Here is a 14015-nt window from a genome sequence, read left to right as displayed (position 1 = left end):
TATTGGGTGAGAAAAAGGGGAAATACGTGTGATCAGACAAGTGAAACAGAGTTCCATCAGTCTTGCTCGGCCTGAATGTCTGACTCGGAGCTTGGCCGTGCAGGCCTTGGTCATGAGCCCTGTCTCGTCTTGGACTAACTCTCGCGTGTCTCCCCAACTCCAATATCTTTGGGCCTTGGTACTAACAACTTACTGATTTTTTTCTTGGGCTTCCTTTTCCTAACGAAATTTCAGCCCAAAGTAATCGTAAGTTATAGCCGCATCAGTCTCTCTGATATTTCTAAAAAAAAAAAAAAAATCAGTCTCTCTGATGTAGTGATGTTCGATGCATAGTGTCGTCCATCTCTAGAGACTTGAGAGTGCGGTGTGGCTGCAGAAGCACGCTGCATAGCGCACGGTCTCATTTTTACCGACCGAGTACGTATACGATACTCCGAGAAATAATATACTACGTTGATTGAATCAACGATTAGCCGATTAAATGTACCCCTCGCTTCTCGCATGACAAGTCCCGACGAGTGGAAATACTGAGATGCTCGCCGTCTACTAGCTCCAACCACACACGCATTTTTTTTGACAAACTGGAATTCCACATCGTCCGATCGCTACAGCTACAGACAAGCTTGTTTCCCGGAGGATGTTTCAGGAGCTGTAACCGGTTTTCTTTTTCTTTTTTTGGTTTGCCATTGCTTTCGATTCGAAGCTTGGAAATCCGTCACGATCGCGACCGGCTACGGGATTCTGCGAAAAATCGCTCATCTAATCACGTAAAGGACACCCAGAAACCCTTTTTTTCCCGTCTTCTTTAGACGTCGACTCTCACCGGTTCATTTCTCTTCTAATCCGTACTTTTTAGTTTATTTTTTTTTAGTAAAAACTATGTTTTTCTCTCGTAACAAATCAATCGAAACAGTATTTTAATTTTTTTTTAGCAAAGATAACGGTCCCGTTCGCTGGTCTGAACTTTGGCTGAAACTGGCTGAAAAATACTGTTCCGGCTGAATTATTGTGAAAGAAAAATACTGTTCCGACTGAAAAAAAGCCGAACAAGCCAAATTTAAGACAAGCGAACGGGGCCAACAGCACTATAGACACACATGGACTGTCCTCTGTCCAATAATAAAGCACTCGACACCACTGGACATGATCCCTGACGACTTGACAAGGCACTAACAGCATGTTCGGTTGGCTGATTCGTATCATTGCTGGTTTGTGAAGAAGTACTGCTGGTTGGTTTGTGTGAGAGAAAAATATTATTCCGGCTGGAAATTTACGATCGTTTATGACAAGCCACAGCCAAACGAACAGGCTGTTTCACATGGCCCAGGCACACGTATCCATATTCTAAGGCTATCTTTAACAACAACATCTAAAATACAAGACTCATTCGTCCTTTGAGTAGCGTTACAGGTAAAAGGTTCAATACCTATTCGGTATCTTCTCGAACAACAAGACTCAAAAGAGAATCCTTTCTGCAAATGAGTTTTCGGGAGAGAGGATACTCATATTTAGGTTGTGCCTCTTAAATAACTCAAAATAGATCTCCCGTATAGATACTTCATTGAAGACTGGTTTTAGATCTCTTGCTATCTATTTTGAGTTTAGGTCTTCTCGCTGGAGACCGTCTAAGCATGCTGGCAACAAAAATAAAAAAGAAACACGAAAGGCGAGCCTCCGGACCTATGATTCAATTTTTTTGGGTTGCATGTTCAGATGCTTGATCGGCTTTCTCTGCATCTCTATCCTCATCTTGGGCATCGGCGAGTGCCATGCATCTGTCCTAACTCCCATCAGAGAGTGTAATTAATTAATTTAACGAAAACGCCACAGAAGCGTGCCGTGTCGTAACTCGTAAGTACTCCGTACGTGCACATGTAAGACAGCAAAATTTCCATGCCTCGTGCGCTCTCCGTTCAACGGAAGCCACCAGGCGATCGACTAATGCTGAAGGGTGGAGTCATGGAGCAAAAATGATAACAAAAACTGATGGTTTATAGATTCAGTTCTTCTACTAACAGACGATGTTTTTTTTTCTCGAATACGCAAAAGATTTACGCATTATTGTAATTAAGAAAAAGAAATTAAACATACAAACGACGCTTTTGACGACCGCCCTCGGAGGTCTTACAGCCATAGGCTGGACCGTCCTAGCATACAACTCCAAACTTCAATATTATGCCTTATTTAGTTTCTTCCCCTAAAGTTTCGTCACTATCACATCGAATGTTTGGATACATGTATGGAGTATTAAATATAGACTAAAAATAACTATTTACACAGATTGCGACTACTTTACGAGATGATTTTTTAAGCCTAATTAGTCCATGATTTGACAGTGTGATGCTACAATAAACATATGATAATGGCGGATTAATTAGGCTTAATAAATTCGTCTTGCAGATTACTAAGGACTTGTATAATTTATTTTATTATTACTATTCAAACACTCCCATGTGACACCCCTAAACTTTAGCTCCTGAATTTAAACACCACCTACATAAAAGAGTCTATAATCAAGCTAAGAGCGACACTGCAGCCTATGCGTTCCTGCTCCAGCGTCCGAAGCTAACCCTCTCATTTTTCCCGTATTAACCTGAGCCAGCAAATGCAACTAGATAGTTTCCGGCGCAGCACGGCGAACAACCTGTTCGTTTCGTTGTAAACGATCGTGGATTATTTATCGCTGACTGATTTGGTATGAGAGAAAAATACTATTTCAACTTATAATTTACGATTGTATACGAGCCAGCGAACCTGCTCTAAATCTGAAGTCATCACTGAGGTCAATCTCGACGGTTCACGGAAACGGATGCTTTCATGCAGTTATTCCTCTCACTTATCAGGGCCGCGTTTAGTTCGCTGCCGATTCCTCTCACTTATCAGGGCCGCGTTTAGTTCGCTGCCGAATCGGCATTCTGCACAGTGTGATACGACGACAAACACTGTAGCAATTTCGTTTGTATTTGTGAATTATTGTCTAAACATTGACTAATTAGGCTCAAAAGATTCGTCTCGCAAAGTTCAACCAAACTGTGCAATTAGTTTTTAATTTCATCTACATTTAGTACTCCATACATGTACCACAAATTTGATATGACGAGGAATCTTCTTTTTGCATAGTGCCAAAATTGAAAGTTTGGGAAACTAAACGAGGCCCAGATGTCATCACGCATGTCTATTCGGATCCTTCAACAGTGTTAAAGCTTGCGTTAATCCTACTTATTAAGTGTAGGGGCCAACAAGGCCCTCCATATTTCTTTTTTTTTAAAAAAAACTAGCCCTCGTTTAGTTCGCGAAAAGTTGAAAATTTGGCTATTGTAGCACTTTTATATTTATTTGGCAATTAGTGTTCAATCATGGACTAATTAGACTCAAAACGTTCGTCTCGTAATTTCCAACCAAACTGTACAATTAGTTTTTTTCGTCTACATTTAATGCTCCATACACGTATCATAAGATTCGATGTGATAGATACTGTAACACTTTTTTAAAAAAACTTTTCGCGAACTAAACAAGGGCCTAATGCACAACGAAGCAGAGCAGCAGAATTCTGATTTGGCGGGAGCTGTTGCCTTGTTGGAAATGGGGCCAGTAAGCCGTGCTCCGTGCACCGGCCCACTTGCCAGCTTCACCGGTCCAGGTTGCCGCAATTCGCAAAGGTGGCCCACCGCTGGGCCAGCAGGTGGGTCCACACAACCAGACCAACACGACCCGGATAAAGGCCCGCCTCCTTCGCACGATAGCAAACGGCGCCCAACTACCCCTGTGGCCAGTACACGTTTACCAGCAAAGCACCCCTGCGCTGCGATCGCCGCTCCGACCGTCTCCATGGCCGCTTCGTCCTCCGAGGCCGCCACAGCCACGTCGAGGACCACCGCCGGAGGGAGCGCGCTCCCAGGCCCTCCTCCGCCAACGCCGTCGAACCACCACGAGGCGCCGTCGTCCGCGGCCGCTGGGGGCACCACGGACGCCGCGCTCTCTGCTTTCCTGCACCGCCTCCTCCTCTCGTCCCCGGCGCCGCAGCTACGGTCTCCACTCGCAGCTCGGTCGCAGGTGTCGCCCTCGCCTCCGCCTCTGGTCTCGCTCGAGTCCCCCGATCAGCGCGCGCTCCGCGACGCCGCGGACGTGGGCTACTTCCACCTCGCCGGCCACGGCCTCCCTTCCGAGCTACCGTCCTCCGCGCTCGCCGAACTGTCTCAACTCGACGCGTCCACGCGCCTGGAGTCGAATCTCCGCACGCTCGGCTTCTCCGAGGAGGAAGGGGGAGAGCAGGATGCAGACGGCGGCGGCGCCGACAATCCCGCCATGGTGTTCGACGTCTGCGAGGGGGACATGGACGCGCTCCCGGCTGCGGCGGAGTACGCGCGTCGGATGAGGGACGTGGGCATGCGGGTCGTGGCGCTTCTCTCTGGGTGCCCCGACACGGGCTACCGGGAGGAGCCCTTCGCGGAGGGGAGGAGGAAGCCGCGGTGCCTGCTGTGGGCCTCCCGGGTCTCCACAGCCGATACGGCGCCTCCGGCCCTCGGGAAGGCGAAGGCGTACCCGTACGTCGTGGCACTTCACTGCCAGTGGGAAGCGACCGGGCAGGAAGAGGCACCGCCGAGCTGGGTCATGAACGACGGCGGCGAGTGGACGGCAGTGGGCGCACGTGACGGCGCGATCCTTGTCACCATCGGCGACGTTGCCCAGGTATTTAATTATAAGTGCAAATCTCTCAGATATTTCATGAACATTAGTAACTGAAATTTGCAATGGCATCTTCCATAAAGAAAGCAGAGATTACGTAAAGCACCGTAATTATTCTTATATCGTCTTTATCTGGTCAAAATTTAGAGGCCATTTATTTAGTGCTCTAGTACACGCTAGAGGTGGTAGTGCCACTGGAACAGAACGTACAGGAACCAGCGGCAGAGATTGTCAGCATCCGTTTTGTTTATGCAGCGGCCAGCGGCATCAAATTCTAAAGTAGGTTGCGCATCAGCAATTCAGCATCACCACTCAGTTTTTATTTTTGACCCAGTTAGGCAATCAGGTCCCATGTCAGCATCAGCTGGTGTGGTTCACTCACTGATCATCGCCCAGTTTGGAACACGTCAAGACACACACACACACACACACAAAAACAGAGTCAAACATCTCTGCTTTTCAAACACATACAAAAAAACAACACCATTGTGTCATATGAGCTGTTCTTCACTCTTCAGACAGGGCGGCAGCACTCATCTTTTGTTGCCATGATTCCTTTTGGCTCGCGTGCTAGGTGTGGAGCAATGGCAAGTTGAAGAAAGTGAGAGGGATGGCTCGCCCCACATCCGCCGCACCCATGGAGACGCAGCATGGCGAGACTGACCGTCTGTCGCTGACGGTCCTTATCACTCTGTCTTTGGACAACATCATATCGCCCTTGGTCCCGCTCTCCAATGCCGCCGGAGAAGGCCACGAAGACGAGGCAAATGGTGCCGGAGCCGACGACGAGGATGGATGGAGGTTTCACTCTTTCCTACTGGAGGACTATGCGTGGAGGGTGTATAACCAGCGGCTTCAGTTCAAGGATCCATTGGTCCGGTATCGGATATGATATTTGCCACGATGATCTATAGCTCTCCATTTTTTGTTGGTGTGCCAATATGCAACTCATGTGTGACTTCGTGTTGTGATCTACTATTTGGTTTCGGAGTGGTTTGAGAACAACTGCTCGCTTTGGGTTTCAATGTGTGTCGCTGACGTTCTGACCCTTTGCTCAAATACCTGAGCGATTTGGACAAACAATAGGATTCTGCACAAACTTTCCAAAATTCCTAGTGGCACCATTTAAATGTGAGAATTTAAAGCTTGACGAGGTGCTCAAGGACATACCAGCAACAAGCTCATGTTTCCCTCTCAAATAGTATCTCGGACTCTTGCTATATGTGGCCATGTGGGAAGGCCGGTTATAACCATGTTCTGACAAAATCATATCACAGGGCGTCTGCAACGATGGCGAGGGAAACAACTCGGCCCAGCGAGGCAGGCAACGTTAGTCAAATCAGTTTTGGCACCGCAATCCATATATCTCCTCACAGCTTCCAAGGTTAACAAGGGCTAGAAGAGCTTAACAAGGGCTAGAAGAGCTTGACAAATTCATGAGGAAAAATGCATGATCGATTGGACAAGGATGTGCTTATACTGTAACGATAAGAGAACTGGGAGGAAATCTAGAGGGTGAAAGGAAAATCAATTGGAGGATTTCGGGGCAGGAACACAGGAATGTGGTTCGAGTTGAGGTTTAGGACCTGACATCACCCTCTCCGGAAGAAATGGCTTGTCCCAAGGCCAGTGACAATGGAAACTTGTCATGCATTCCATCTAGTTTCTCCCAAGTGACCAGAGTTGCAGGCACATCAGCCAATTTCACCAATACTCAAACGAGAGCCTTTTCGCCTTTGCGAACGAGACCAGATTTACAAGTGAAGACAACAACATATAGTGTCATAGATACCAATTGTCGCAATGTAATCATATACAAAAGATGTTACAGAGCACGACCTCATCTGATGTTGTAGTTATTTTTTGCGGTGTGTTTGCAGTCACATACTTATACTTGATTTGCTACCTCAATCTATACAACCCATGGTGATTGTCAATCAATAGATCTACAATTCAACCGTAGAGAGAGCTGCAATTCTGAACTAGCTGCAACCGAAGTGACCAACCGTGAGTAATCAAAACCGCAAGCCGTACTTTTCCAGCCAACGAACAATATTTTTCTCTCACAACAAATCAGCCAACAGTATTTTCAGCCATGACTTATCAGCCAAGCGAACAGAGCAGTAATTGATGTATCATATACTTTAATAGCTGCAACCAAAGTGATATACTGCTGGCAGCTGAAAATGCGCACCTCGTCAAATAGCATATGTGGAACTAGTGAAACAGAGTTCGGCTAGGGTGCGATGAGGCATATATGGAACGAACATGTGATCACACGCTACAAACCAGACCCAATTGCTCTTTTGCCCTCTCGCCCATGACCAGTTCAAAACTACTGCCTAGTGAAACGGATCATAGAGAAAATAGAACAGAGAAGTAGAAACCATACTTCTCAAATCAAGAACGTGGGGTGACGCAAATCAAGAAACCTAGACATAAGCATCCCCAGTACACGCGAGCAGAGGGGAAGGAAGAGGAGGGAAGCACGATCACAGGCGAGAAGGCGGTTGCAGGGGATGGGCGCCGAAGGGGACCGCTATGCCGAAGGGGATGGTCCTCTATGGGCCGGTATTCTTCTCAGGCCGATGTGATCCATGGGGTTTCGTGCCGTAATTCCTTTCATTCCTGGCCCAACCGAAAGATGCCATTCTCGGTTATCTGAATCCATTGACCTAGCGCTTGCGCACCTTGGGCTTCGTCCTAGAGAGACAGGGCTGCAGGTGCAGCTGCGCTGCCTCCTCCCGTACTCTCGTTGTGTCGACCTATCCATTAGAAATCGACGCTCTGGCCATTAGCCACCTCCGACCCTTCTCACCTCTGCTACTTGTGTTCACGAGCTCCAGTAGTCCAGTGAGCCGAGCTAGAGGGCGGGCCTAATGAGTAGTCCAGGAGATCAGGACTACCCTAAAATCTGACCCAAAGTTTTTTACTGCTCTATATTTTAGTACTTTAAGCCCACCAGAAATAAGAGCCTAACAAACAATAGGCCCTTAGGCAACCAACCCATCCCCTCCCGAGCAGCCCACGACTCCGGACTCCCGAGCGCGACTTTTGCGACTCGCGAGCGTCGAGCAACCGCCGCTCGCCCACCCGGCGGCCGAGCTCCCGAGCTGTAGTGCGGCACCCTCGCCGACCGCCGCCCCGCGTGGCCGCCGAGCGACACCCCCGCCTGGTCGCCTACTCCCGTGGCCACGCGTGCGGCGCGCCACCGCCCGCCGGCGCCGTGCGCGCCAACCAGCTAGCCGCCCTCCCAGTCCGCTATCCCCGAACTCAACTCCCGATTCGCCAAGCCAGCCGCCCGACCAAGCAGCCGAGTTCGCTGTGCGCTGTCCGCCGTGCGCCGCCCTGGTGAGTGTGCTTCTGAGCCTTCTGCCAAATCCCATTCTCTTAAACCTCGAGGTAATAGGGTTTGGACATTGGACTGTAAATTTGGGCTTAGGGATTGTGTATACGTGAAATTGATGTGTGCTTCAATATTATTGGTTAGGGATTTGTTCGTGTGAATGAAATCAGAGCCTAGAATTGAATGAAATATGTTATCATATTTTCGAGAAAGTTTGAAGTTTGAGGCATGAAGAAATCAAATATTGCATTTCTTTTTACAGAAGCATATAGTTGTGTATACCAAACCATATAAATATATTATCGCACGTTGGTTAATTTATTTTTGTGTATATCAGACCATATAAAATATTTATACCCGTGTTATTGATTTTGTATTGGATTTTACCATATTGAATATGAAAATTTTGACTAGGACAACCCTACTTTCAAATCCTGGGTCCGCCGCTCTTGTCCAAGCTTCAGCCAAGTCAAGCTCGGGTCTGTCTAGCCAAGCAACGGCACAGCGGTGCTGATCGACGCTTTCTCTGAGGAACCGGTGCCAGCGGACGCTTCCTCTGGGGAACGGTCTCGAGTTTGGTTGGGAGATGGGTGGCAGGAGTTGCTGCGTCTGCAAGGAGGCGCCGTTCAAGTACAAGTGCCCCTCCTGCCGCACGCCCTAGTAAGTCCAGACACAAGCCTTATCTGCCGTTGTGCGTGGTTACATGTGCTCTCGCCAAGCGTAACATTGAGGCGTGGCGTGCTTGTCAGTAGAGTAGCGGGGCTATCTCTGTTGAATTAACTAGCGTGAATTCATGCCCAGGTGACTGTATTTGGGCAATTTCTTCTTCGAGGATAGGATGGGTTGACTAGGGTTCATGGAACAAAGTGATTGATTGTGTATATCTGGATTATGGGCACCTGGAATTTGCTTCTAGCCTCTGACTTCAGATTCTAGCTTACTGTGCATACAATCAATTAAGAAAGTAATATCGCTACAATTCTAGCATTAAACATAGTGCTGTGTTTGATGTTTATCTTTGGTGGAAATTTAAAGTAGATCAGTGGGTGAGTGGGACATACAACTGAGAAATGCTGCATTAATCCAAAAACCAAATGTCAGCAACTTTTCCTAAATGAATGTAGCGTGCACATAAGGACTAAGGTTGCTATTACCTTAAGGAGATATAAAGTTGAGCCACCGAGTCTTTTTTTTAATGTGGCTTCAGCTGGTGTTTGTACCATAGTATCATTATTTTGTAACGACGGCTAGCATTTATTTAGAATTGCAACACAAGGATGTCACTAAACATTTCAGCCTTCAATGCAATTAGGCTTTCTTAACCTTCTCTACTTTATCATGTTTTCTAAGTTTATCGTCTGTTAATTAAATCAAGTCACACAATCCTTGCAATCACTTTGGAATAATTCAAGATTATGCACGGAAAATCTAAATTAGTGTTCATACTAAATATTTTGGTACTGGATATATCATATATGCTACAGATTATCTAAAAGCATTAGCTCTCATTTTTTTATTAGTTGAACCTAATTTACTGTCTCATTGTTCCTTGCAGTTGCTCTGTCACATGCTTTAAAAAGCACAAAGGTACTTCTATCCTAACCTTGCAGTTTGTCAACCTTAAATTTCTTCAATGATTTAATATATTCTTACAGGACTAAAGAGTAGATTGGAATGCTTTTATACTGTGATCTCCAACTTAGATTGTTTCCCTTGTCCTGGGAGCAGTAGACACATGCTTACTAGCTGTAACAATCAAGTATATGAGATCCAGCTCCTTTATATGACTTGGTTGTTATCTGATGCTAAATGTTGCTTTTCTTTGCAGAGGAATCTTGCCAAAAAACGTTGCCTCAGGAAGAAATTAGCAAGTCACCACTGCAGCTGCAGGAGGAAGTTAGTGAGTCCTCTAGCTTTTGGTGATAAATTTATTAAAATGTAACTGCTTTCTTAACATACTGGGGCACTGGGCAGTGGGGACTTGTTCCAGTTACAACGGGGTATGAGGTGTAAATCTAGACTGTTATTTGCATATGCTTGTCCCTAATTGTTACTCCCTCCATTCCAAATTATAAGACGTTTTGGCTTTTTTAGTTACATTACTTTTGCTATGTACCTAGATATAGTGTATATCTAATTGCATAGCAAAAGTAATGTATCTAGAAAAGCCAAAATGTCTTATAATTGGAATCGAGGGAATACATACTTTGGTAATTGCCCTTTAGTGAAGATGTCAACTTTGTTAGTTCCTAAAACAACAAGGTACAGATGTTCTTATCAGGGACTTAATTTTATTCTTGCTAACCATAGTGTTAATACCTTGCTTCAAAGGTAATTTATTTTGTTATAGGAAGAAAACTTTCTTACTATTGGTGTCCATCTGTCCGAAATGTCTGCCGCATTTGTTTACCAAAATAAAAGTGGTTGAACCAATTGTGTTCTGTATATCAGTTCATGCAGTACAACTCGAAGGTGTTTTGTATTAGTTGGAATGATTTGTTAGCAAACTATAGGAACCTATGGGGATTTTTATTGTTTGCACTTTGCAGCACGGGGCTCTGGGTTGGTGGAAGACGGGACAAAGTACCCTAATGACAAGGATCAACATCCCTCTTTATGTAATAAATACTTATGCATTCCATAATTACATTTGGTATTTATCACTTAAAGTTGATTAAGACCATACTTAGGGCTCTTTTGGAAGCAAGGGGGAGCAAAACCCAGGGATGGAAACCCCCCACTAAGAACTAGAATGATAATTAGAATGATATCCCCATGGATTACCCACCCAGGGAAAAGTCCGGGATCCCGGAGGGATTGGAGTTTCTAAATTAGGCCTTAATGTATTATAACCGTATACTGATATTCCTACTATGAACATTTTGTTTGAAGTAACCACCAACATGGCCACAACTACCTCTAACTGTATACAGTGGAACTATATTCTTTCTTAAATCAAATTTATGTAAAATGGTTACCTAAAGTGTCATACAGAATGCTCTTGTTGCTTCATTATGTGTTTATGAATGCCTATAAATTGTTTAACTGTAATCTCCCTGTTTTTCGGCAGCATTGAACACCACATGCACTGCAAAGTCTCCAAATACAGCGTGCCCTACAAAAGTTCTTGAAGTTGAGGACCCAAGCTGGCTTGTTGACAACAATAGACTAAGGTCTTTAGGTACGGGCGTATGGCCTAACTTACCACCAAGGCACCAAGCTTGACTACATTTCTAGGCACTTCATATTGTGTTAACAGTGTTGTCATGTAGGTTAGTTACATAAAAAAGGGATATTAGCATCATATTAGAATGCCCCTGCATCATCTCTTATGCTTACAGTTTACTCCAACTTCCATCATAAACATCCATTTTATAACCAAACATGCAACATCTTCACTTGTGGTTTATAACATGTAGGGAAATCGTCAATGAATATGACTTAAGTGCAGCTAATATACGGAAACCTATATTGATATAGATATACCTTAATGCAATGATATGCAGCTCTCCTGCGTGTTCTAAAAAAAAAAAAAAAAAAAAAAAAATATATATATATATATATATATATAGGGAGAGGCTATTCAGTAGCCGGCTACAAAATAAGTTATTTTGTAGCCACCTCCATTTACTATAATTTTATATACTAATTTACCATAATGTCAATACATATTTACGATAGTTGGGTTACTATAACACATGGGGATATTTACCATAACGTTATATTAAACCACTTAGTAAGGAGTTACTATAATCTCGTAAATTAACATAGTAAACTTTAAGTTATGATAATTACTATGTTAATTTACGAGATTATAGTAACTCCTTACTAAGTGGTTTAATATAACGTTATGGTAAATATCCCCATGTGTTATAGTAACCCAACTATCGTAAATATGTATTGACATTATGGTAAATTAGTATATAAAATTATAGTAAATGGAGGTGGCTACAGAATAACTTATTTTGTAGCCGGCTACTGAATAGCCTCTCCCTATATATATATATATATATATATATATATATATATATATATATATACCTTAGACTTTCCATGTTTAAATAAGTTCTGATCCTCCATGCATCATGTGTGAAGTTGTTTATTTGTTTCGTCTTCCAAAAAGTCACTTTATTCACCCTTTAAGATGTTGAGGTAATTACTGTTGTCACTTGGACTGATAGAAGTATTCTAGTTCTGAATTCATGAATGCCAAGCTGTCTGCCAAAGTAGCCTGAGTGCAGCTTTCTTTCTGAGTGTTTTCACCTGAACTTTGTATCTTTCACAGCGGAACTGAAAGGGATCCAAGATGCTCTCAGGGATCCTGAACTGCAGAAAATGATACTTAAAATTGATGGGTCTTCAGAACCAGAAAAAGTAAGTCTTCATTCACTTGCAACAATTGCTAAGTTTGGCATGTGTTTAAATTCATACTTTTGCTGGCTGGCCAAATAGCACTCGACATACCTATCATAACTGCATTTGATTCAAAACAAACACTCAAGATGAATACAGGTGCTTTTTTTTTCTTTTCCCACGGGAATAGTGTACATCACCTCAATTTCTTATCCTTGTCATGACTTGGGTATCTTTTTGAGTGTTTGTAAGCTCCAAAAAGGCCTATGCCAAGCCACAGATATGGGTCTAAGATCCTAGCTTATATTTCTTGAATTTTACCCAGTTTTCTTTCTTTCATTATGTGTATTTGTCTGTAGGAATTGGAGAGAGTGATGGAAGGTCAAGCTTTTCGCGAGTTCACTAATAAGGTCTTCATGCATCTCATTTTGCCTCAGCCTTTGATCTTATCTACACATCATATATCTATCTTTAACCATTTAACTCCTGTATTGCAGATTCTTGACATTGTCAGCCCACAAGAATAATCGCCTGCCCTGTTTGGTGGGATTCTGATGCTGGAGTAAATAGAAGCATCCAGGCAAACAAGCGAAAGTGGACGAGCTGATCTCTGTTTTCCTTTTTCCAGGATGGGGTAGACTTTGAAACAAATCTTGAGTCGCCTGTTTTTCCATGATGGGGGTAGACTTGAAACACATATTGTGGAAATTAAATTGTATGGACCCTGGGTCCATTCACTCTCCAATGCAACACCTCACGGATGGATGACAAGTGTAGCCTGGTGAAAGGAAATTGCTGTTGCTGAAAAATCTCTCTTGCCAAAGATAGATATTTCTTCGGTGGTTGCATTATTTGTTTCATTTCAGAATGTCGATTATCGTAACTGTATTTTAGTGTGGTAGACAGCGACTCTACACTGACTACTGAATCTTTATGAGAAGATGATGCTTCCATTGATCAGTATAGCGACCATATTTCCGCAACATGCTTTTGACACATGAACTAGCTTTTGACACATGAACTAAGTGGAACGATCATTGCGTGTCTCGTGGCACTTGTTTTTAACAATTCCTTTTGAATTATCTTGTTTCTGAAAATTGAAAAACATGCCGTTAGAGTCCAAAATTGCAAAGTGGACGGGCTGATGGGGTTCTAAGCCCGATCTCTGCTTTCCAGTTGAACCGCTTCTGCCCCCTCGCCATCAGATTTAGGCCTCGTTCGGTTACGGGGAGATTCATTCCCAGCAGAGCGTCATCTCTTAAGGCCCCGTTTAGTTTCGAAAATTTTTGGCTTTTGACTACTATAGCACTTTCGTTTTTATTTGGCAAAAATTATCTAATTATGGATTATTTAGGCTTAAAAGATTCGTCTCACGATTTCTCGGCTAACTGTGTAATTAGTTTTTTTTCGTCTACATTTAGTACTCCATGCATGTGCCGCAAGATTTAATGTGACGGGGAATCTTGAAAATTTTTAGTTTTTGGCTTGGAACGTTCCATGCATGTACTTCTAAATTTGTATAGCACCGGATCCGTTTCAGGCGCGGAACGTCCGGTTCGGTAACAACCGAACGGCGCCTTAGGGATAAACGGTCGTGGCACCGTGTCCCTCTTTAGAAAGCGGGCCAAGA

At 43.9% G+C, this 14015-nt stretch overlaps 2 protein-coding genes across 3 annotated transcripts; both read left to right on the top strand.

Annotated features, from left to right (window-relative positions):
- The first annotated feature begins 3756 nt into the window (after positions 1–3756).
- LOC136456762 (2-oxoglutarate-dependent dioxygenase DAO-like) lies at positions 3757–6560 on the top strand. The gene is made up of 2 exons (XM_066456726.1): positions 3757–4689; positions 5261–6560. The coding sequence occupies exons 1-2, from the start codon at positions 3829–3831 to the stop codon at positions 5576–5578; spliced, it is 1179 nt and encodes a 392-aa protein (XP_066312823.1). The 5' UTR covers positions 3757–3828; the 3' UTR covers positions 5579–6560.
- A 1122-nt stretch (positions 6561–7682) lies between these two features.
- LOC136456763 (uncharacterized) lies at positions 7683–13417 on the top strand. 2 transcript variants are annotated; one of them, XM_066456727.1, is made up of 9 exons: positions 7683–8037; positions 8447–8692; positions 9588–9619; positions 9861–9932; positions 10582–10650; positions 11103–11213; positions 12318–12406; positions 12745–12795; positions 12883–13417. In XM_066456727.1, the coding sequence occupies exons 2-9, from the start codon at positions 8619–8621 to the stop codon at positions 12910–12912; spliced, it is 528 nt and encodes a 175-aa protein (XP_066312824.1). In that variant the 5' UTR covers positions 7683–8037; positions 8447–8618; the 3' UTR covers positions 12913–13417. The 2 variants fall into 2 exon arrangements, with proteins under 2 accessions (XP_066312824.1, XP_066312825.1); XM_066456728.1 differs by lacking the exon at positions 10582–10650 and having other exon boundaries at positions 12883–13413.
- The last annotated feature ends 598 nt before the right edge of the window (positions 13418–14015 follow it).

The sequence above is a fragment of the Miscanthus floridulus genome, chromosome 6 (assembly GCF_019320115.1).
Source record: "Miscanthus floridulus cultivar M001 chromosome 6, ASM1932011v1, whole genome shotgun sequence".
NCBI lineage: Eukaryota > Viridiplantae > Streptophyta > Magnoliopsida > Poales > Poaceae > Miscanthus > Miscanthus floridulus.
The sequence above is the reverse complement of the archived record's forward strand: the minus strand, read 5'-3'. Positions and strand labels throughout refer to the sequence as shown.

What these genes read in the sequence shown, in the direction of transcription:
- LOC136456762 (XM_066456726.1), top strand. Translation starts at nt 3,829, where the DNA reads ATGGCCGCTTCGTCCTCCGAGGCCGCCACAGCCACGTCGAGGACCACC. An exon ending in CCATCGGCGACGTTGCCCAG is followed by an intron (nt 4,690 to 5,260) that starts GTATTTAATTAT and finishes CTCGCGTGCTAG; the next exon opens with GTGTGGAGCAATGGCAAGTT.
- LOC136456763 (XM_066456727.1), top strand. Translation starts at nt 8,619, where the DNA reads ATGGGTGGCAGGAGTTGCTGCGTCTGCAAGGAGGCGCCGTTCAAGTAC. An exon ending in ATGCTTTAAAAAGCACAAAG is followed by an intron (nt 9,620 to 9,860) that starts GTACTTCTATCC and finishes TTTTCTTTGCAG; the next exon opens with AGGAATCTTGCCAAAAAACG. An exon ending in GGTCTTCAGAACCAGAAAAA is followed by an intron (nt 12,407 to 12,744) that starts GTAAGTCTTCAT and finishes ATTTGTCTGTAG; the next exon opens with GAATTGGAGAGAGTGATGGA.